The following is a 24611-nucleotide window of genomic DNA, read 5'->3' as shown; positions in this document are numbered from 1 at the left end:
CTGACTTACACTTATGATTCTCTCTGCAAGTTTCCATTTATGTCCACATAATCAACGCCAGCTCGTATCAACTGGAATTGATATCAACTCCAACCCCAAATATCAACTCCAGTAACACTTTAAAAGTTTTATCACAATTTTGAACTCTTTTAGAAAAGTCTCAGAGATAGGGGCAAATACTGGTTCTAACTGGTTTATGATAAACTTAAAAGTTCTGTGATATTTTGAAGAAGCTAAATGCAGTTGGCTTCTAATCTGTCCTGAGCTTGACACCTCATTGTTCATAGTTTGTTCACGTGTTTCATACTCATGTCAGATGGCATCTCAATTCAGGGAGTTAATTATTTCTTAAGGATTAAAAAATAGTACCTTTAAGAAGATTGTTTGGGTCTTTCCACAATATTTACCAGACGATTCAGGGCTTGTTGTGGAGTACAGCACTTGGTGTGCAGGAACACGAGCATAGGCCAGTCTTTTCTCCCCTCGGATCATCCATATGATCACATCAGGCATGCTGTTTTGTGGCTGAGGATTATTTGTGGGGAAACAAGAGTTAAGAAGAGTAATTAATTGAACAATAAACTAATCTAGAGCTGAGAAAAGAGAAACATAAATAAGGGCTTATGTCAAAGGATTTATCTTTTAGAATCATGAATGATGACGAATATGATAAATTGAGGGAATTGTTTTGTTTTGCAACTAAACCAATATATACTTCTGAAAGAATAATAAAAAATACCATTGAGATTTTTGGAGAACAAAGTAAGTTTTATTTAAAAAATCCTTACATCTTTTATAAATTTTTCTAAAGATATTTTGTATCTCAATTCCCTTAAGGTGATGATAATGACTGGATGCCATATGCTGATGCCTTGGACTGACCTGCTACATATTAAAGTACTTGTGATGCTTCCACATTAAGGGTATGTAATTATAAGACTTTTAGCAGAAGACAGAAACCACCTATTACATTTTTGGAGTTCTGTGCCCACGTTTGTGAGTTAGCTACAAGTCTGGCCAATTAACTGATCCTTTTTTTTTTTTTTAATTAGCTCTACAGACCAGAAGCAACAAATTAAAAATAAAACCATTTCTAAAATGCTGTGAAAAACAGTTATGAGACAGCCAAGATGAAAACAGAAAACATTGGTAAAAATTTTTTAAAAATCCACAGAAACGTATTTAACTCTGTTAGAAGTTGATTACTATGGCTACAAGCTGTGGAAATCCAACATATACCCTGCAGTCCCTGAACCAGAAAAGTGACTTGCAACTCTGGGAGAAATCACAGAGTGATCATTACCCAACACACATTCTCAGTGAGAACATCTAACAAATGAGTTTTGTAAAAGTAAATTGCAATTACACAGGGGAACATGTTTACTTTCACAGGATCTAAAATTACTGTTCTACAGAGAGTGGATATTGCTTGATCAGCAGTGAACTTTACACCCATTTGTGTTAGACAGGTACTGCTAAACTAACCAGTTCTGCTAAACCAAACACAGTATCGTGAAGCACTAACCTCTTCACTCAGTTGCAGCAATCTATCCAACCAGTCCTCAATTTCTGTCAGAGTGGCTTTCACCTCAGTAGCCTCACTTCTCATCCTGGCTGCCGCTTCTCCAATCTGTTTGAGGGACTTGAGGCGCAGCTTTTCTATCTGAGTGTCAAGGACTGTAATATTAGATTTGCCTTCTATCAGGGGAAATGGTTTACTGAAAAGAGAATATTTTTATGGTTAATAACCCAGGTGGCTTTTATTTAGTTACACTTTAAATGCAGGCATGCAAACAGTGGCAATGGATTGAGTGCCATCATTTCTGTGATTGAAAACCACTGGAACAGTGCTATTGCATCTATTTCTGCAGAGATTTTCAACTACAAGGTATTTATAGTAAGCAAGGGAAAGGCTGTACTTACATAACAAGCACCAAGGTAGAACAGGTGTTTGCTTTAATGTAATTGCCACCAATCAAACGAAGGAAAATCAATTTCTCTATATACTCACAATAAAATATTATCCTCTCAAAATGTATGTCTCAAAACTGAAACCAGTGCCTTCAGACCAAGATTAGGTTCCTTTCCTTCCCTGGAAACTGTATATTCTCAGACATTCATTATACAAATATGGTTTGTGGCTATGACTAGATTTATCTAACCCTCTGGGAAGAAAACATCAAAGAACTCTGAAAGAAATCTGTGACACAGAACTTTTGAGACAGTAGAGGGCAGAGTAAGTATTCAATGGAACCGAAAAGTCTCAGAATCCTGAGTTAGAAGGGACTCTCAAGGATCATTTAGCCTTGCCTCTGAACAGAACACCCCCAAAAAATCATACGATGTGTGTGACTGTGCTGTCCAATTCCATCAGAAAAATGAGAGGAGGTTTGAGGAAAAGGCAGCTTTTCAAAGACCAGTGACTGTATCCCTTTAGCAGAGTTCATTAAAATGTCTTTAATATGATATTTTACAAAAAGTTTAAAAATTTCCAAAGACACTGCCTAGTTTCTCTTCTTTGACCTATATTTAATGCTATGAACTTCTAAGGGTTTTGATTCTGTAAGACTTTGATAGTGACTATTGTGCCTTCCACTGGAGTTCCTTCTACTAATCTGAATGCAAGAGCTGTCTGCCCTGGGAGCTGCTTTCACATCAATCACATGTACCAGATCATAACCTTCACAAACTCAAATAATTTTAAGTGTTGCACTGAAAACTCTCTCAAACTTCTAACTTATTTAAACCTTAGCATAGCAAGGAAAAATCTTCTAAAGACAGGGAGCTATGTCTTTGACAGAAGTTTTTTGAGTTGGTTGAAAAAAAAAACCCAAAAGAAAATTGTATCCCATCAGCAAAATGAAGTTCATTTGGTGCTATATCTAAGTGCTATTGCTCCATAATTGTTGAGTGATAGTTTATAAAACAATGGTCTGAATTTATAACAGTGCAAATATGTGTCAGGATGAGGAAATGAAGTTTCCACACTGGTTCCATGTGACAAAAGTTTGCCCTTCACATTTTACTTTCCTTGAGTTTGTCAGTCCTTTTTATCTGTTTCTTTCAGATCACAGCATTCTATGAAGTTATTAGTTTATATTTTTCTGTAAGTTTTCTATCATGTAATTCTTTGCTAGTACATACTGACCTCCACTGTTTGTTTTTCTTCTGCTAACCTTTATATTGGCTCAACAACATGATGAATTTGTTCTCTCATTTCATGTTCTTTGTTATTTCCTCTTATGGATAATAACTATTCTGTCATTTTCCTTTTATTTTTCCTGTGCTGTTTTATCACCCACTTGTTTACTCTCCCCATCTCAATATCTCCTTTTTGAACGTCTCTTTCTCATACAATTCCTTCCTCTCTATTTAGAATATATTCTCTTTCAAATGTCTAAATGCTGATTCCTGCTGCCTTCTCTGAACATCCCCAGACATACAGACACATTGACTAAAAGCGTATTCAAAAATATGATCTTTATGGCCCATAATCCCTGCATAACCTTTGATTTTTTTATTTTGGGCTTGCTAGTGAAGTACTAGACTTTCTTCCCTCTTCAGTTTCAGAAATAACATTGAAACACAGGTAAACCAGAGGGACATGAGGAATTCTAAAGAAGGGTGGATGCAAGAAAGGCAGCAGAGAGACCTAATATCCATTTTCAGAAAAATCCTGCCTCAGATTTTTTTCAAGAGATGCTGTTTTGTCTTATCACTGTCAGTAATAAAACTATGCTGAGATAATGGAGGATTACACAACCAGATGGATTATTTGATTGGCAACATCCATGATGTTTTACTTTTGGAATTTCAGTTCTTAGGTCAATTCATGAGATTAGTCAGTTTTATAGTCCTCAGAATTTGTTTTCTGACTTAGCAGAGGCAATAACAAAGATTCTGAGCAGGCCTGGAATGATAACATAAGAGATAAAAAAAATTCCTTTACCTTATGTCTTCTGTAAGATCATCAATCAGCTTCAACCACATCTCTGCTAATCTGTTTTCAGACACTTTAGCCTGCATTCCTGATTTTAAGGTGGCTAAGTTGGATTGCTGAGGAATTTAAAAGAAAAGAATTTGCACTTATGAACTTCCAGTGTGGTTTATGGTCAGTAGGAGTTTCAAGATTTTGATCTTGTTTATTCATCTGTGTAAAGGCCAAACCAATAAAAGACTCATGTTTAAACTTAATTTGTATTTAACAGGACTATTCTGATGTTCTCCCCCACTGTATTCAACAAAACATGAAAATAACAGTCCCACAGACTTAACAGCTCCAACCAACACTGAGGACTCTTCCTTTCCCTGGGAATTCCCTGTGGCTTCAAGCAGGAGTGTGCTGAGCCTTGCTAAAATACAGGCCTGTGATGAACAGTGCCATTTGTTACACCAAGCAACTTTTAATTTTGACTAAGAAAAAAAGAGAGAAAGTATCACAAAATTTCCATAATTTGCTCAAAATGCCACTTTTTCATTACACCTCTAAATGAAAACGAGTAAAAATGAAAAAGATTTTAAATGTCTTACCAGTCTTTCAGTCATGTTTAGGATTACATTCACAGGGTCCAATCTATGACTTATGTCCTCCCAAAAAGAAGTCAGCGTTACAACTGGCTTTGTGTTTGCCCATGGCAAGTAGTAATAATAATTACCTGGTGTGAAACATTTGTATGCAAGGTTTAGAATTCATGACAGGAATAGATACTGTACACTGTTGCTACATTCATATCATTTATGTACTACAAATAATGAAAAACATATAAGCTACTCCAAATTCACAAAAAGATTTGCATTTTCAAGCCACTATAGCATCTGTTGAATGGTAAACATTCACTTCAAATTGTTTCAAAATCCAATAGGTTTTAAAAAATAAATTAGCTGTTAACATATTCTTTCCCATAACATACTTATGTAGATGGCATATTATTATAAATTTATCCTTGAAATAAAATATTCAAATAATAATTTTCTAGAGTAGTCTGATTATTTCATTTAATACACAGGAGGAAAAGAAACAACTACTCTTTGCAGTTAATAAAAAAATTATAGTCAAAATGTATTTTCCTGTCATCTAGCTAATTTTTTTTTCTAGGCTGAGAGATGTATGACTTAAAAACAAGTTATTATTTTATTCTAAATCAGAATATTCAAATCATGTTTTCCCTACTTAACTCTAGATATCTCTAAAATAACATGAATTCTCCTGGCAAAGTTTGTGTATTTCTAGTACATGGCCAAAAGACTTCACTGAATCCTGTCCAAATTTCACTAATAACCTCTTATTAGTAGGGCCTTACAGCATGTACTCTGTAAATGCAACTTCACCTCAAAAGCTCTGAAGACCGCCATACCCTTTTCTGCCACATTTTCGGTGCAGTTTGGACTGACACTCCACAGCTGCAAACAGCACACCCAAAAGGCAGTTTTTGGGTATTGAATACTTGAAATGAAATATTTTATATTTACCGTCGAACACGGCGCGGCTGTACTGGGTGGTTGACGCCAAGGGTTTGCAGGTGCTGTCGAATTTGTTGCCGTAGTTGCCGATGCTGACCTCGAACTGGATGGGCTCCCCCGTGTCCTGCAGCATCGTGGCAGAGTGAAACACAGCAGCCAAGCAGAACTTCCGTCTGCGCTGGTATTTCTACCAAAACAACCTTTTCAGTTGGATTTCAAACTGGGATCCACAATTATAGAAAAACAATAGCAATAGCTAAATGGAAATTATAGCCTCAATGTTTTTACTGTTTTCTGAGAAGAGACCAAAAAATATAATGTGTATAATAAATTACTGAATTTGATATTATAAAATATTTCAGATTAACCCTTCTTGCCACAAGGGCACAACATTTTTTTAGCCACTACTCCTCAGCCACCAGTAAAGGTCTCTCTTAACTTGGAGACTGAACTCTATTGTACTGATTTTATTGAGTTAGATCACTCTTCTAAAAACAACCAGCCAGGCACATCTCCACTACCAACAGTGACAATAAAACAAGGATTTACCTCGACAACCAGTAAGTCATCATTAGGAATCATTTCTAATTTTTTATTAACAGGCTTGCTTTCAGATAATGTAGATAGTTCAACCAGAATTCTCCCTCTATATGCAACTCCTTCTCCCTGTAACAGAAACACATATCAAATCAAATTTTATATATTTGCCCTAAAGAAGCGTGTATTTTTTTTAGCTGTACACAATTCTGGCTTCACTGAAGTGTTCTCAGAACTCCTGCAGAGGAATGGATGTACATATTGGAACAAGTGAAATAAAGTAGTTGGCTTAATGCTGGAAGTGAAAATAATATTTATGCAAACAAGGAAAGAAGAAATACAAATGCATGCAAAGGTGAAAATTGTCAAAATCATTTCTGCTCCTTCAAAAATACCTTTAAAACAAAGCCAGATAGGAATGGAAAATACTATCATACTTCCTTACTAATCTTAAATTTAAAATATTATTCAAAAACAAAGAGCAAGAGGCGTGTAGTGTCAAAAAAATTAAAATTATTAATTCATTGATTAAAAAGAACTGTGTTAACTCTTTTATGAAAAACAATTAATAAAGAAACTTACCTTTCCAAAGTTTAATTCATCATATGGGTCTGGGAATCCAGTGTATTCTCTTGGACTTCCATAAAAGTTTAAGTAACAAGGCCCAAATGTTGGTAAAAATCCAACTTCAGTTTCTCCAGAGTTTGCTAACAGAAGACATTACCATTATATCTTTGTTAATTACCATATTGAGCCAGAAAGAAACAAGTAACATTGCTATCAAATCCATTAGAAGGAATGTTAGATATTAGTTAGGTATTAGTAATATGAGAACACTTATTCTCTGGGTGTACCATATGAATTTAAATTAATTATACCAATGACTGTACTTGTACCTAACTTCACTGCACAACACTTACACTAAATGCAGCAAAACACTTCATGCAACACAACACTTCATGCAGCAAAAATCCCACAGAATGAGAGGAATTTATGTCCCACTCCAAATATATGGTTTTAATTTATGTGCAAGGGTAATGTGCTCTTATGCTAACAGAAAACATGTTTTCTAGAAAATGTGAAGCTGAGTAAAACAACATTTGCAATCACTTAAAGGCACAGGCCAAAGATCAAACTAAATAGCCACAGAAAAGATGCACTCTCTAGCAGAAAAAAGAGGTGAGAAACAAGTCAACTTGCAACAGAAATTTCCTGGAATGACCTGCAGCACAGAGAGGGATGCACTTATTTCTCACAGGAAAAGAAGGCTGAGGTAGGACAGTGACAGTAAAGGGCTGTGCCCTGTGTGGCCATGCCACTACTGAGTGACACGAGTGGACTGCAAAAGTGGATGTGATGTCTTGATGTAATTTCCTGTTAACAAAGTCACCTATAACCTGCACAATATAAAATAAAGATTTGCAGTTCTCTATTTTGCATTTGGCTATTTTCACACCCTTACCTCTGAATCAGAAACAGATCAAAAATTGAATGAAAAAAACCATTTGAATAATGTCCAATTAAAAAAAATTCTAAGACCGAACTGCTCGCATCAGACCTCAGTATCACTAGGTTTAAGATACATGATATGTGTTAAATTCACTGCTTACTGATGCCAAAAAATTAAACAGAATATAAATTAAAAAAAACATATAGGCAACAAAAAGACCTCCCAAAACTGGAATAAAAAATAATTTATTTTCTATTTTTTTTTAAAATTTAAAATTCAGTTGTTTACTTTTAGAAGGCTAATAATCATGTATGATAGAAAGTGCTCTGAGAAACTATTTCAGCCTCTAACTTAATGTTACTTTATTAAGAAAGGAGGATAGTAAATGAAGTACCATGTGGATGAATGTTGATTACCTTTCAACTGCACGCCACTTGTATTTCTTTCTCACTACTTAAATATTTACCAGAAATTCTTTCAAACCTGGATGTCCACCTGGAAAATGCCACCTCTCCAGGTAGTAACAGAATCAGATTTTATTAGTTTGTTTATATAGCTTGTTAAGCATAAGCAAAACAGGCACTAATTATTTAAGGCAGTTATTTACTTCTGCAGGGCTCTGCAGTTGCAAATATACCCATGATCTCAGAGCTAAGTTAGAAATTTCAAGCCATTGTTAGACTAAGCACTCTGTAATTGAAGCAACTACATGCTCATCTCTAACACACAGCTTGAAGCACCAGCCAAAAAGAAATATTTTCAAACCAATTCCAGTGCCAAAACTGGTTTATAGAGTTAGTTATTTTTGATACTCTTTAATCACAATGGTGAAATCTTTTAGACAAAGAATTATTAAAAATATTTTTAAGGTGATGGACTATCTTAGGCAATACTCTTCAGTTTGGGCAATGGAACACAAAATCAGTAACAGGTGAAGAGATAAACCTTCATATGATGAAGCCCCTGTTCCCGAAGATGAAAAATCTATATCATGAAAAGAGAAGCAGTTACATGACGAGTGATAATAGCATTTGAAAAAAAACACACATCACAATGCAATCCTCTTTAAAAATAAAGTTGAAAGCCTGAGACAAAATAAATTTCATATGGGCTAGAATTTTGCTTCTAGTTAATACATGAAGGTATTACTCTTCTTGTATAAATTCCAAAGGGCAAAAAGCCAGCATATATCTAACAAAATAGCTTGTTTTAGTGCTTATTTTTCAGCTTTGTACAATTCTCCTCCACACAAAATATAGATTTATTTTTTAAACTACTTTAAAAATCTTAAGGACATTTTAAAACCCCACTACATTTCAGGGCCCCTTAGGGTATCTATTTACATTTACTCAGGACTATAGACTAGCTCAGTTTCACAATCCTTTAGAAGCCAGAACAGGCTTCAGGCACAGCACTAAAAAGAAGACAACAGAAATGGCTGTTCCAACGCCATTGAGCAGAGAGAGAAACCAAACTAATCTCCCAGTGACTGTGTCTGGGTTTGATAAATGCTCTGTGACTCAGCTGCACCTCAGGATACACACTCATAGGGATCTCTCCAGAGCTGAATTCTCCCCAGCAGCCCAACCCCTCTCTCTTGGCTTTCCCAATGCCTTTTGCTTTTGCTTCTGGCTGTGCACAAGATATATAAAAAGAATATCTGCATGAAGTCTTACTTCAACAGCAGTCCTTCTAAGAGGACTACTTCATAAGCTTTTATGTGACTGAAAATACAATCCCATCCAATTCTTGCCTCATGTCAGCATAGGATTCGAGCCGCTAACTTTGTTTCTAAACACCTGATAAAGCTACCAGCTTAAAGACAAAATGGTCTCAGACAAGTACATAGCATAGAGATTTTATAAATGCAACAGAAAAAAGAATTAACTTAGATTCTTATTGTGACAATGCTGAAAATGGTTTTGAGACAGTGTCCTTCAAACTACTGTAGACAGTCAGATAAATACATGCTAAGCCTGTTTAGCCTTGAGCTTTACAATGCTGTTTGGATAACTAATATGCCAAGCTATGTTCACTAAAAAGATAAAACAATTTTTCTGGCAAGATAACACAGAATCCTAGTGTAGGAGCTGGCCCAGTTGTATGAAAGATTTTGCTATAAAAAGAGGTGATTACAGATATAGACCACAAAGAAATTATCAATAATCACAAGGTTATATTAGAACATAAATGTAACTGGATTTTTTCTAATATTTTCCAAAATATTGGCAGAAAAAGTATTTCTTATAATATTTTAAAGAAGAGTTTTATTACAAAGCTATTTCCCAATGGGAACAATATTTTAGGCACCTCATATCTTGTCTAACTTGTTTTCTTGCAGTTAAACAGTTTTGGGTTTTAGCTGTATGAAATTACATATCCAGACATCTCTACTGATTGAAGCATATAGATCAGCTGCCTGCAATCACAGCAGTGCAATCAAAATCAGAGTTACAAAATAGGAATACTGAGCACTTGTGCAATGAGATGCAGTGCCTGCTTCTCTGACCAGAGCAGAGACTGACCCAGGCTCCCCAACATCTGCAAGCAGCCCAGTGGTGTCCAGGAAATGAGAATGTGGTCCTAGATAGTTCCTTTAGGATAACTACTCAGGAACACTCCACAGCTTTTAGGTTCTCTTCTCAGAGATGGAACAGAAACTCTTATGAAGCAGCAAAAGGAGTCTTGTTTACCAGTGTCCAAAGAAGAAATGGTTCTGAAGCAGTGACTCCAGATTGTCTTGAAATTAAATATCTTATTAAGCATCTCAGTAAATTTGCATATCTTACACATGGTAGATTGTGATATCACATCATTTTCTGAATTTGGGAAAGTACTGGGAAATTTATTCAATTAATTAACAAATATATATAGTGGAAAACCAAATCTTGAATTATTGCTATTTCCATCATGATGTGGTTTAGTCATGAAAATTTTAATACTTTACTTTTCAAAGTCCCATAGAATGTTTTCTAGGAGCATTGTTTAGAATATTTCAAAAGGAATAGACAATCCTGTTGCCAGGGAATTGAGAAACTATGGATAAATATATAATTTGTTAGAACACTGATCTCTGCCATTCGGTGTAGCACAAGAGAAGATTGTGTGTTACACACAGCTTAAGCAATTACCTTCAACCTCTCCTCCAGAAGAAGCAATTTTTGAGAGACTTAAATATGTTGTTCCAACTACATCATTTTTTGTAAGTCGATCCCTACAAAAAAGGAAAAAAGAGGAAGATTTTATTTAAATATAATGCTAGTCATCACACCCAGGGGCAAGCTACTAGTACATACATTTTCTATGACCTGAAATGCTTCAATATTACTAACAAAACCAGTAATGACAAGTTAAAAAAAGTGGGCTGTAATCCATGAATAAATCACCTGACTTTTCCACTATCATTAAACAGTGACAGTGCTCAGTTCTCACTGCACACAATTAAAAATAATCTCATGCTACACTAATCAGATCTCTGGTAAAGAAACAATAAAGGTATTTAAACACTTGCTTAAATACTCTCATGCATTGTAAAAATACCTGACATCTATAGAACCAGACTTTTCTTATTATCTTCTTTTCATATTTTCTTATTCTCTGCTTATTATTATTTAGCTTCTTAAGTAATTTGATTAAAAGTCATAACTCACCAATCAACAATTGAAAGTTTTATTTTCTCACACATTGAGGGAAACTGAAATAAAAAAGCAATGAAAGTAAAAAAACTCATTACTTTTTTTCACCTCTGCAATGTCAATGCCTTGAGTTCCAAGAAAAAGGCTGGTTACTACAGAAACAAGGGTAAAAAACTGACCTTGATTTGAAGATAAATAATTTGATTCCATTCTGGATTAGCATTTTTCTCAATGATGTTTGTGCAAACCTGCCAAAAATGAAATCAAATATACAACAGAGCAACATCAAAGATAAAACAGAAAAAAAGTATTTACTAGCTGTGATTTAGCACACATCATCATCTGATTGGAAAAATTAGGGGTAGTAGTAAGTGAATCCTGGATTAAAGCTGCAATGAGCCATTGATGCTCAATGAGTTTTCCACTGATAAGTGCAGTTAGAGTAATCTGCATATGCAGCATTAATGACTTTCAGAGGAAAAGAAAATATTGAAACAGTGTTTAAATATGAGATTTTGGTTACCCTATTTTTTTCACTAGCGACAAATAAATGAAATTATTAAAGCTTGTTATTTCCACAAGCCACAATTTATTCTGCTTTTATCACTGCAGAGAAATGAGATGAAGGAATTACTTGATTTCAGCTTTCTTTATGCAGATTTTAGGGTAGATGAAGAATATATCATAGGGGAGAGTCTGCATTATTTGCTGGTCATGTCTTAAGATCTTTTACACTACTGGGTGTGGTAACCTGACTATGCAGCATATTAAATGACTGACAAAAAATTTACTAGCAATGAATATATGTTGTGCAATTGTGCTCCAGATCAAATTTGGCATTCTAAGGAACACATCATTATTTAAATGTACAAATGCAGTTAATCTGTGCAGAAAGATCTATATCACCAAGTACTAAAAGCAATCAGGAACAACTGGCAGGCAGGCAATCTGGCATATGCCAGTTCTAGCCTTTAGTCATACATTCCTTTCATTAGTCATCAGTTTTACACCCTTTCTATTGTACCTTGAACTTTATTTTTTTGCTATCTTTTCTTGAACTTTATTTTTTCATTTTTTTATTTCCATAGTTCCAGTAAAATTAAAAACTCATGTTGGCTTATGAAATCTGTTCTCAGGACTACAATTAGAATACAAAGGTACAGATATTACTAAATTACCTTTTTTCCAGCAAAAGAAACTTCTACAAATGGATCTACCAGGTTTTTCTTGTCTGCTTCTCCTCCAAATAATTCCTTGACAGTTTGTGCAAAAGCATCATCCACTGGAGAAGGGTCAAAAATCAAATTAAGGCAGTTGTTTTATTATTACTATTTTTATTTTATTATTGTTATTATTATTACTATTAGTATTACTATTGTTATTATTGTTATTGTTATATTGTTATTACTAATACTGTTATTAGTATTACTATTATTATTCCTAAATAATAAATTGCCCATTGCAGTCTTACCAAAATCAACCAGCTCACAGATCTAAGAAGAATAAAGTCTAACCTGATAAGCAAAATTCAGAAGTGTTGCAGGTAAAAACTACGAATTTTGGCTTAGGAGCAATTTTAAGAATCTAGATTTTTCAAACATCATATGTAGTGATGTTTATGTAGTGATATGTAGTGATATGTAGTGATCCTGAGTAAATTCAGGATGTGCTCCTGAATTTAAAGGCATTACTGTATTTGAAAAACATCATACATGTATTTGAAGACATTGCTATTTGGGACAGATATAGGGGAGAAAACTTGCTAGTAAGGGATGAAAAGTCCCCTATATTCTATTCTGAGCAGCGAACACAAATAACTATTTTGAACAGTGTTCAAACACCAATGGACAAGTAGGGAGAAGCTGCATACTTTGTGGAATGTCCTCAGCCCTGTAGATTTTGAGAAGGAAAGTGACCCATCGCAGTGCAGTCCCAGCAGGTAATAAAAGATTGCTCTCCACGTCATCACTTTCATTATCTCTCTCCCTGTTTTCAACCTGTTGGGGGATACAGTTGTAGACAAAAAAGACAAGGCAATGTAGAGAATTAGAATTAAGGTAATTAGCTAAACTGTTGATTAGCTAAAGACTGGTGTCAGTTTCATGATGAAGAATGAGACTGTATCAAATTATCATGCCACAAAAATTTAATTCCAGCTAAAGTATTTTACTTTCAGTTTTATCTCTAAAGTACCCAATTGCAGGAGCCCACTGTAATCACACTTTCAAAATCACCATCATCAGACAATGATGATTTTGGCACATGTAAAATGCCAACTTCGTGCAAATTCCATACTCATCTCATGAGAAGGCATTTATTACAATTAGGAAAAGCTTACAAGTCTGATATAACTTAGCAGAACTTACGGCTTCCTCATTTAAAAATAAACACACCACAAACAACTAGACATCTCCTTGTGATTTCAAGAAGTGTGAGAACAGCAGAGAGGAACAGTTAATACGAAACTGAAAGGCAATCTGCCATGGTTCTGGGAACCACATTATATTGAGCTAAGGAGAACAGTATGCAAAAATATCAGACAGGGAGAAAAGCAAAAGTAGAGGCAATGGTCTGGTAAGAAAAGCATTACAAGGAAAAATCACCTGTTTTCACCTTGGCAGAACAGCAGACAGGAAGGATTGGATTGCTTAAACTACCTGCTGCTTTCATCTGCATCAAATTACCTGTGCCTGACTTGTAATTACTGAGGGGTCTGATCTTCCAGGAAAATTTGGGTAGTACTCTGGTTTCTCTATGGGCTTGTCTATGTTTTGTAGTAGTGGAGATATCCCTGACTTAGTCCTGGAGCTGGTACCAGTGGCTCTGCCTGTGTAGCTAAGCTAAGGAGAGTTACACATCCGCTTGCACGCAAAGCCAGACTAACACATCTCTGCTGCCAGTGCGTGAAGGAGCACCCACAAACGGTGGAGGATGCTTAACTGAGCACAATAACCAAACAAACTTTGAATTAGCCACTTAGTCCAGTATGAAACCACTAGTAGATGAGCAAATTATACACTATTAAAACAATGTTGGGGAGACATAAATAAGTATCAGTGGGATGGGGAGTGGAAGAAAAACATTTAAATTAAACTTACTGGTGGCTCATCTCCAGTTCCCAGGACAAACATGCTGACTTTCATATAGCCTTTGGCTCCTGAATTTGTATCTTCAGGATCACTCAGCAAAAGCCATTTTCTCATGACTGCATGGCCTGAAATAAAAGAAACATCACCACTGTCCCCAGTAATGTCCATTACAAAATGGCAGACATCATATAAGCAGTGAGCTATTTCAAAAGTATGCTTTATCCTAAATTGCACCAATTATTTAACAAAATAATACTGTCCCAGACAGGTCTCAACAGAGTCATCCAAAACAAGAAATCCGGCGTTAAACTACTTTGGCATACTAGTTCAGGGACATAGTTATCAAATGTTTTTGCATTTTTCAAATTTTAGGTCTTTGGTAAAAAAGGGGCTTGCACTTCATTGTGAATTCACTGAAAAGAGTTATATATTGTTGGATATTTGCTTAAAGCAGCAAGCTTAAATAACTTTACATTAAGTTTCTTCTCTTTAGAAATTCAATGAAATGTTTCAACTTGTAGTTTCAAGGAAAGAAGTTCTGAAGTAACCATTACTTACCAGGCTCATCATAAACATAGCCAATGTCAATCTGAAATAAAGATCAAAGGCATTACCTCTGAAGAAATACCAAAACAGAAAAATGGTGGGGCAACTGACCCCATGTTTTTCATGGGCAGCACTACATTGTTCTCTTGTCACAAACACAAGACAGTTTACATAGAATATTACTAGGAGGAGAAAGAGAAAATGTCTTACACTGAAAAATGAGGGATTTCAAAGGGATAGAGCAGCCAATAAGAAAATGCAAGAAAAGATAATTTATGTAGTTATTTTCTTATTTTCTTGCATCCCCAGCTTTTTCATTTACCAGAGACACAAAATGGGGCTGGCTTACTGCTTCTTGAATTTCCTATCCTCATTCATTATTTTATGTTCAGACAGGCTTATCAGAACACTTTTGTTCTTTCTTCCTGCTCAACATTTCATCCTTCAGTTCCAGAAGTGAATTTTTTTTTTTAATGAATAATTTCCTTTTCTTTATTAAGAATTATGACCATTTCTCTCCCCAGTGTGTCAAATCTGGACGAGATTGCCTCATTCATTGGATCAGATTTTAAACATGTTCAGGAATGTAAGTATGTTTGCTCATGCAGTTGGGGCCAGTATTCCTTGCAGGTGAAGTCTGAAAGGTGATTTTCTATACAGAATTACCCTTGTGGTTTCCTCTTGGAATGTGTGCCTGCAGGAACAGAAAGCAGCTGAGTGACCTGCTTAGTGAATAATCAATCTTCCACACAGCAATACACCACTGACTCAATCGCTAGAAATCACACAGAAAATAAGCAGTGAGAAGCAAAAAGCAATCAGGTTTGTGGCAGAAAGTGTTTCATTTAGAAAAGAACACTCTTCCCTCTTTGCATATTTTTGCAAAAAGCTGGTCTAGAGACCTCTTGAATTATGCAGTACCAAATAAGCAAGCAGAAGAGACAGCCAGTACTGAAAGTGTTGTAAGAGTTGATCCCAGCAGCCATTACAAGGGAATTACATGGGAATTGCATTACATGGGAATTCTTGGCAGGCAGATGTCTACTTCCCAGAGTTGACAATAACAAATCCAAATAAAGACCATCTCACTAATATCATCAGAACCATAGAAATGACTTTAACTAAATGAATTTTCCACCCCTGTTTTTGCTTAACTTCTGACCAAGGGAAGACCTCTCCACATTCTTTGAGAATGTGTGTCTTTATGCCACCATACATACCACTATTCTGCCTATTAGCTACCTAATAAAATTATCTCTTCAAACCCTTCCTCACATCAAATAATCACCTGACCACAAAAGAAGAAAAGTTGCCTGGATGCAAATTGGAGAACTTGGTATATAAATCACACACATTTTTTTAACAATACTCCTCGACTCAATTAAAAAAACCTGCTTACTAGTGCTTTGGGCAAATGGTCTCTAGCTTGAGTAACAAGACATCACCAGGTAATTCTTTGACCCCATGAAAAAGAAGTATAAATGTAAACATTTAAAACCAGTACTTTCTCCCATTTTATTTCATTTAGTCCCGATCTGGAGCTTTCTTCATACCCACCTTAAATTCACCCATCAGACAGTCTGCTCGTAGAGAGTGAGAATCATACACCTAAAAAGACAGAGGAGCATGAAACAGGAATGTTCCCAAACAACCTGGGGAAATGGCCAGAGGATGCTACAGGTACCCGGCAGCCTTGTGAATATGCACTGGTTTTTCTTACCCGAATGCTAACGGTTTCATCGAGCAGCTCTAAAGGAGTCATGTGGACATTGTAGAAAAATATCTGTCAAGGCAAAAACAAGCAAAAAGTCTGTCTTAAAATCATAAAAACATGATTTCTTGAAGATAAAATGCAAAACCATTATTTTAAGATGCATGTGAAGCATGCCTGATACAGTACTTTCACCCCACATTCTTGCTGGACGTATTATGTGGTAACTTAGTGCAGAATGAAAAAGTGAATTTAGTAAATTGACTGAGTACAACACAGACAAGACAGTCACAACTTCCATTTGAGCAAACACTGTCAGCATAACTGTGCTGCAAACTTCCAGCAAACTCCTTGCTCTGCACTTCATATTTTTCTCAGGGAAACAACTTCAGAAACTATAAAGTTTATCACCCAGAACATTAAATTCTGGTCTAACCATCTCTGTTGTAGTTGTCAAAGTGGCCTTTTTAGGGTTAGTGGTGATAGTGATTTGTATTCCAGTTTTAGACTACTATGGATATTGAGACTGCCAAGGAATCGTTTCAATATAAGGTGCAAACAACTTTCTGCCATCCCTATTTTATCCATGACTTCATAAATTTTGATTGCTACCCACGGCTTAGTTCAAGTTTTAAAGTTTTATAAATTCCTTGGTCTTGCTTGTGTATGTTAAACATGCTTGCCATGCAATTCCAAAATCTTCTGAATTTTCCGCACATGCCCAGATAATGAGAGTCCTCGGCATTTTCTCTATTACACTCCATGTTTGCAACATTAATCTTTCAGCTATGGGATCGTTCTTGTGTCCCTTAGGTGGCTTTGAATTCTCTCCTGTATTTCAGTGTGTTTGATGCACAGATCTCCTGCCTAGACAGAGGAATCTAGTGGTGCTTTTACCAAACACGGGTAGCAAGGCAGTGACATCTCCAGGTTCTGTGGCACTCCTATGGCATTGCACTGAGCACTCACCTGCACGCACCACAGAGGTCAACAATGATTTCTAATTAACTTTTCTGAGATTTTTAGAACACAACTACTCAGTCATTCTGTCACATGGCCAACTGCACCAAAGAAAACATTCCATATGTCTCACATGAAGTTTGACTTCCTTCTAGTTAGTTTTATCTGCTAAGACTGTCAGTGACAGAGATGTGTTTAGTGATGTGAATACATAAAGAAAGGGATTGGGATTGGCTTAATGCATGTTAGCCATAATTACCAATAAATATGACTAAAAATGTATTAATTGATCATAATGAAAATTGTATTAACTACTTCTCAACATTTGATAGCCTCCACACTTCAGCTAGCGTGTTCTTACACCACTTACTTCATCAAAAAATGGGTTATTTCCTCTTTTGATTCTTGTCCGGTGTGTCTGACCACAAACATGAACTTTGACTACCGGTTTTATGTTATTCCCAGGCAACTGACGACCTTCAATGACTCTAACACGAATCTGAAAAAAATTCAGATATTTGTACTGATTTATTCTCTATATTATCAGTGATCCTGATCACAACAATTCCTTATTATACTAATGTTAGCCAACACCTGAAGTAGCTGACAGATTCAAACCAGACTTTGCAAGCTTAATTATGACAGTAATTAATTTTACAAGACAAGTTGCAGTTAATTATTTCACTGGGTTTTTTTCATTTGCCTTTACCATTTATTTTTAGAGCTGCTACAGTAGTTTGAAATCTGTACAACTATACAGCAAATAAGGTTCATCCCTATTTGAGTAAGAACTGTACAAAATCAGACATCTGAGTAACAGGAACATTTGAGGAATAATTTTGAAATACTGGCTTTCAAATGAAGAGGCTAATTATCTCTGTGGTGCATTAGATAAGCTGACATTAAATTATGCTCAGGCTGTGTAAAAGCCTGTTATGCTCAGCAGAAAAAGGGACCATGCAATATTTAATAAATCTAGTACCTGAAAATCTTGTGGTTTGTTAGAGAGGATTCTCCGTGTTTTCTTTCCTTTGGTGATGCGTTTAGCCAGCTGGGCTTCCTTTGTGCCACCTGGAACTGCTGGGGTGATACCACCAACTGGACCATCCAACCCATCCTCGTAACCTCCATCATCTTCTCCATCTCATACAGCAAAAAATCAGTGCAATTAATAAATAAATAGCAGAACTGTTGAAGTTACAGGAACAATAGTTTGATATCCAAGAGTTCCAGTAAAATTCTATTATTAGCTCATGTCAATAATGTTTTTGCCAACTACATTCTTCCAACTCCTTTTGAAAGCTAGTCGTTCTAGCCTGCTTAAGAACAACCCATATCCTAACCAAACTAGCTCTAGATCAGTCTCTCTTCTGGATGCAGAGTGTCTAATACAATTCCCACACATTTTTTTTAATCAACCAATTCAAGCAAAGCTGAGCTGTAATCCAACTAGTTCACAATTCACCACAAGGGATTCATTTTATTCCAGCTGAATAAACATTGCTTTTGAATGAATCTTGCTGTTTCCCAGCAGCAAGACTAGGCTATAGCACAGCATTGGTTTTTAGTTCAGAATCTTGAATGCACAAATACATTTAGGGTCTGCCATCCAAAATAAAACTGAATCCTTCTCTACAACATTTAAGTGTGGAATAAGTTTTTCAGTAAGGATCTTTGACAGCTCTGAAATCAGCATGCCTCTGTGGAAGGCAGTTCTGCAACCACATGATACTCTAATACTGAATCATACTCTGAGATTCCAGAATTGCAAAATAGGATCCATAAATATCTAGACCACAAAAGTGGCCGCTTCCTTGTGTTTACAGGTTTTCTTAACTGGGCAGTGACCATGGTAAAATTTAGAGGAAGAATGTGTCTGTGGTGGTTGGCATTAACAGAATGTATTCTAACTTTATAAATTACAGGCTGATGATCACCTTGTATAATCAAGTCCTTCATGGTCCTTGTAAGAGATGTATAAAACCAGGGAGATTGACATGCTAAGTATTTTATAAGCAGAAGACCACACCCACCTCTCTAACATCTCTCAAAATGCATTCGCCTCAATGGATCCATGCAGCTAACTGATTACCCTAGCACTTAATTTTTAATTCCTGAAACTGAGCTGTAGCTGTCTCAGGAAAAGTGATTTCATTTCATGGGAAATAGGTGTTTAGAATAACTAACTAAAGTGTGTTTGATAATTCACACTGAAATAATTTCTATGCAGTTTCTGGATACTAGATAAAAAACTGCCATATTTTATTTTATCTGTATGTTATAATTGAAAAAAGTTTAAAAGCTATCAAATAATCTCATAAAGGTGAATTTGCATTTTTAGTCTTCAAGTCCACATTTCTATAAAATTACTTTGAAATGCAGTAATTTAACATACAACTTTTGTGTTTATATTACTTATCCTTTTGCTCTCCAAAACCAGCCTCTGAGAGAAGTCAGTGTAATCAAAATTTCCCTCCAGAAGACTCCTGATTTCAATTTTTTCCTTCTTATGTTACTATCTATCGCCAAATAATGGTCAAACTGATTTACTTCTCTAAAATAAATTTACATTTATTAAACATTTATTAAACTTCCTTCTTTCTTCACAAACACAGCCTTGATATTAGGCTTATTATTTTCCAATCAACTGCAAAAGTTTGTTATTTCACAGTTCTTTTAAGAGTCTGGAAAACCAGATCTCAAAAATTCTCTCAGCAGAGAGAAGCCTGGTCAATATGATATACAGAGAGACCAAAGAATATTCCCTACTGATCATAGTATTTCATTGGCTAGTCAAATATCAACCTAATATAAAACAGTATCTTCCAAAACTTAATTGTCCTACAAGGGGAAAGAGGTTTAATTAATCAAGAAAATTTTTTCACCAAGATCCCTGACATTGAAAGTAATAGATGGAACATCTCTGCTTTCTGGTTAGGCCTAGAATTGCAGTAGATAATTGCTGTTTCCTTGAGCATTCAAAAATCTTTCTCCCCTAAACAAAAGCCATTTAGAAAAGTTTTTAAACAAACAGAGAAAATCATACTAAAATCCATTTTATGTCAGGAAATGGCAAATTTTTTTTTAACCTTCTGAATCATCCTTAATTTCTTTGAAATAACTATCTAGCAGTCTTGACATGCTTTCTTCTGGTGAACAGTGCTGCTGAATCACCTTCTTGCCTTACCTTAAACAGCTCCTAGAGCTTTTAACAAAAACATTCTGAGAAAAGGATGAAATACCTTCCTGTGCACTGGTCCCTCCTGGATCAGTTGGATTTGCAGGTCCAGCTGGTGGCTCGTATCCTACTACCAAATCAATTGTTGCCTACAGAGAAATGGTTTTTTTGTAGCCCACAGTAATTCACAACAGTTGATTACAAGCAGTAAGTTGTTCAAACTCTGTGCATGAACAGTTAACTATTCATTGGCACAACAGTTTTATTAAGTCTCAGCTACTAGTAAGTTAATAAACTATTATTAAGCTATATACACATGAAAACAATAAAGATTACACAAATTCAGCTAATGGACTAGGTTCTAAAATAATATCTAAGAAATGGAGTTGCTGTGTTTATATTTAGAAAAATCTGTCACAATACAAGCATGTAAGGTATTCTACAAATGTTAGCTTTAGTTCCACAATATTCATGGCAGACAACGTGATATCCTAAATTTGCAGACAGAAAAACAAAGGCAGTAGAGAAATAACACTATCTCATCAACAACTTAACAAGTCTGAACCATAACTAAATTTTCCTATCTGGCTTCTCTAATTGCTCATTCAAATCTGCATCCTGGAAGAAAAACAGTACGTCATTTTCCATTCTAATTATAGAATTGTCCTTTATCTGCTTGACTGTGGTTTTGGATTATTGAACTAACCATTATTATTTCTAGTTGCCAGAGTAACATGAGGAGTCAGCAAAAAAAGCCCAACCTTGTGACCAACTAATCATGATTTTAAACTGCAGCTGCTGAGACAGAAATTATGCTTGGAGTCTCTCATGACTGAGTACAGCAGAATGCAGTATGAAGTGCCTCAGCAGCTACACTGCACAAACACAGTAAGGTCCCACGTTCCAAACCTACTTAATTAATAACTAAGTTAATAACCATTGAAATCTAAACATGTGCTAAATCAAGTTCAGCAAGTTCTTGTGTAACTTTCTGGAGGGAGCTGGCAGTGAACATGTACTTGATCATGTGCTTTGACACAGGCAGGTGTTACAAAGCATATGGCAAAAAGGTGCATGTGGGAACTCCATCTGGTACTTGGAAAATGCACTTTTTCAACATCAGGCTGATTTCCATGCATACTCTGTGGTCCATATTATTTATAACACATAAATACAAATATATAATATATACAGAGAAAACAAAATTGTATAGACTTAATTATGTCTGGTTATAGATTTCTTCTGTCTGGAGCTTTTGCTAGACATTTCCAAGAATTAAATTGATATTAGCCCTGTTGCTGGAGCATTTTGATCAAGAATACAGCAAAATAAGAAAATATAAGTTACTCACTCCAGTTTCTTGTCCCCTTTCATTCAGTAGAGGTATGAGTTTGAAGGGAAAAGATCTGCTTTGGTTACCTACAAGATCTTTCAGTGCTACGGATGCACTGCCAATTAATCTGGAATTAAATAAAAATCATTGTTAGAATGCAAATACATATCAAACAGGGATTACCATTTTTCTTTTGCTAGCATCTGTTAGACAACAAAGTAACTCCAGCCATTACTTGAAAACTCAAAGCACAACAAAAGACCATTGCAAATGCCATCTAATGATTGTGTACTGCTAATTTTTTATTTCTGTGTACTGCTAATTTTTTATTTCTGTTTCATTACACTCAAATGTTGGTGTTGGTGTTGTTCAGTAAACATAAACTAGGTACAACAGCTGTTGTACTACACAAAACAGACACAAAACCAGACACAACTACATCTTTCTAATGAAAACAGTGAAACAGAACAAATGCAATCCACGTGCTTACTAGAGAACCACAAAATTAATCTTCTTGCTCATAATTCTGCATTTTGGAATAGGTTCATCTTCTCACTTCTAAATTCTCAGAATGTTTCTAATGGTTCTAGAGCAGTCTACCAAAGGAAGGTTTCAGAGGGATCTGATATGGATGGACTCTTCTGGGTCTACTTCTGCCTACTTTGGGACTGCATCTGTCCCTCCCACCCTCTCCCAGAAAGATGAAAATTGCATGTACTTTTAGCCCAAGAGACTACTTTTAGGAAAAATTTCTTAGTGTGGTACTGGTCTCATGATACCTGGCACTGTATTTCATTCTCATGGCATGTAGTAGCAGTTTACTCCCATACTGAAGTGGATTACTGGAATAACTGAGATTTTTTTCAATCAAAAAAAACCAAGATAATTTTACCCTGTAAATATTTCAAAGATCATGTGTCACAAATAAAATACCAGCCTTGGTGCCAAAGCAAAAAAAAAAAAGATCTATACACAAAGAACGTGACTGAGGTCCCCTGAAGTCACAGAGCTTTTTCATGGAGCAGCTAAGGATGCAAGGGTATTTTTTCACATGGAGCAAGAACACTATTATAGCTACTCTTGCATACTGTGTTGCAAGAACATAAATTAATATTTTGTAAAGTACATTAGGATACCTATATATAAAACATTAATTTCCTCCAAATAAACCTTCCGGATTTTACACATCACAACTTCTGTTCAGCTGCAGAAACTTACATATTTTGAGGTGCCATAGAAGGAGAAAAAAAGAGAAAGTATTTTCCTATGCACATTTGTAGAAAATTTATATAGACTTGACCTTTAGATTTGATATAAGCTTACTGGAGCTTATGGAGTGACTTCAAAAGAATTCAGAAGCCACCCAAAGTAATCTCAAATCAGCAGGATGAATGTTTCAGCAACCACACCCTCCCATCTGGTGACATTAACTCAAGAACTGCCATTTACCTGTAGTGCTTTTCAAATTTTGCACTGTACATTTCCATTTCTACATCTTCATCTGCCCTGTACAAATGATAACTGCACACATTTGAATGCCTAGTAACTGTTTTTAAAATAGTGATCCCCTTCAGCAGACTGAAGAGGGAATCAGTTACGTAGACTTCTTGCCTGCAAGCAGCTGCCTCTATACATTGCCCCTCTATTTACATGCCTTCATTTCCCCCTCCTTTAGTAGGCTGGGCAGCAACAGTCTCCTGTCTTTTTCCACTCTAACAAGACTGAGAAATTTAATATTCAAACTATAAACTCTCTTAGTCTACTTCTAGACTTTAGCCAAATTTTAAGCTTTGGGCACTATTCTGCCTTTCCTGCTTCCTGGGTTTGGGATGTTTCACCTCTCCCTTATCAGAAGCACAGAACTGATGAGGTTGGAAGGAATCACTCATGATTATCTAGTCCAGTGCCTCTGCTCAAGCTTAGTCAGCTAGAAGAGGTTACCCATGACTATGTCCAGTCTGGTTTTGATCATAAGCTACTCAATGACTGAAGTAATACATTTCAAAGTAACAAGGAACGCCTCAAAGTCATCCTCAGTCACTTTTGTACAAGTCTTAGAGAAAGCCTTTTTTCTGACATGCTTCTCTCAGGTCTCTAATCTTTGGGCTAAGTCAGCTACATCAGACCTCAGGAGCTGTTGGGAGGTCATGTCCATCAGCAGTTCATTGATGTTTAGTGCTTGGCTGCAAGGTCTGCTCCTATACTTCCCTCTGACAGGTAACTAGATCCCAGTTCTCTGCATGGCTACTGTGAAGCTGTTGGGTTCCTCTGAACTGTTAAGACTTCACCTTCAGTCAGGATTGCATGTGACCTCCATCTGAAGCCATGACTTACAAGATGACAAGGACTCCTTTCCTTCCAGCACAGCTGGAAAGACTTTCTACCACCTGTTCATCATCAAAGGACACCGTTCTTTGCTGGACCTATTCCAGCTTTCTTCCTCTTGCCTGAGCAGATCAGCATTTGCCCATTTAATTCCAGATCACACTAATCTTCTGAGACCATCAAATGGGACAGGTTCTGCTACTGGAATAGCTTAATGCATCCTTTGACCTTTTATTCATCAGCTTTTTTAGCAGAAGACCAAAACAAATTAGTATTTTTTCTTAAATGTTTCAGTACCTCTTTGGCCATCCCTAAGACTTCTACAAGTATAATGCCCAATCAGTCTGGTCTCTTAAACTTTTCCAGCTTTGCAGGAGTAAAGCAAAA

General features: G+C 35.9%; 1 protein-coding gene across 2 annotated transcripts in view; it reads right to left on the bottom strand.

Moving 5' to 3' along the window:
* The window catches only part of MYOF (myoferlin), a 63281-nt gene that overhangs the window by 28177 nt on the left and 10493 nt on the right, over positions 1–24611 (bottom strand). Inside the window, exons 4-24 of one of the 2 annotated variants that reach the window (XM_005481215.4) lie at positions 21918–22026; positions 20631–20715; positions 18371–18531; positions 17759–17887; positions 16438–16500; positions 16275–16325; positions 14730–14760; positions 14181–14296; positions 12953–13079; positions 12261–12364; positions 11262–11330; positions 11098–11141; positions 10579–10661; positions 8393–8431; positions 6580–6704; positions 6010–6126; positions 5470–5647; positions 4531–4655; positions 3950–4056; positions 1526–1718; positions 370–525 (exon numbers count right to left, since the gene is read on the bottom strand). In XM_005481215.4, coding sequence (XP_005481272.2) covers positions 370–525; positions 1526–1718; positions 3950–4056; positions 4531–4655; positions 5470–5647; positions 6010–6126; positions 6580–6704; positions 8393–8431; positions 10579–10661; positions 11098–11141; positions 11262–11330; positions 12261–12364; positions 12953–13079; positions 14181–14296; positions 14730–14760; positions 16275–16325; positions 16438–16500; positions 17759–17887; positions 18371–18531; positions 20631–20715; positions 21918–22026 — 2212 coding nt within the window. The remainder of the gene's footprint in view (positions 1–369; positions 526–1525; positions 1719–3949; positions 4057–4530; positions 4656–5469; positions 5648–6009; positions 6127–6579; positions 6705–8392; positions 8432–10578; positions 10662–11097; positions 11142–11261; positions 11331–12260; positions 12365–12952; positions 13080–14180; positions 14297–14729; positions 14761–16274; positions 16326–16437; positions 16501–17758; positions 17888–18370; positions 18532–20630; positions 20716–21917; positions 22027–24611) is intronic. The other variant, XM_005481216.4, reaches the window with a different exon arrangement.

The sequence above is a fragment of the Zonotrichia albicollis genome, chromosome 7, assembly GCF_047830755.1.
Source record: "Zonotrichia albicollis isolate bZonAlb1 chromosome 7, bZonAlb1.hap1, whole genome shotgun sequence".
Lineage (NCBI taxonomy): Eukaryota > Metazoa > Chordata > Aves > Passeriformes > Passerellidae > Zonotrichia > Zonotrichia albicollis.
This window is presented reverse-complemented; position numbering and strand designations above follow the sequence as displayed.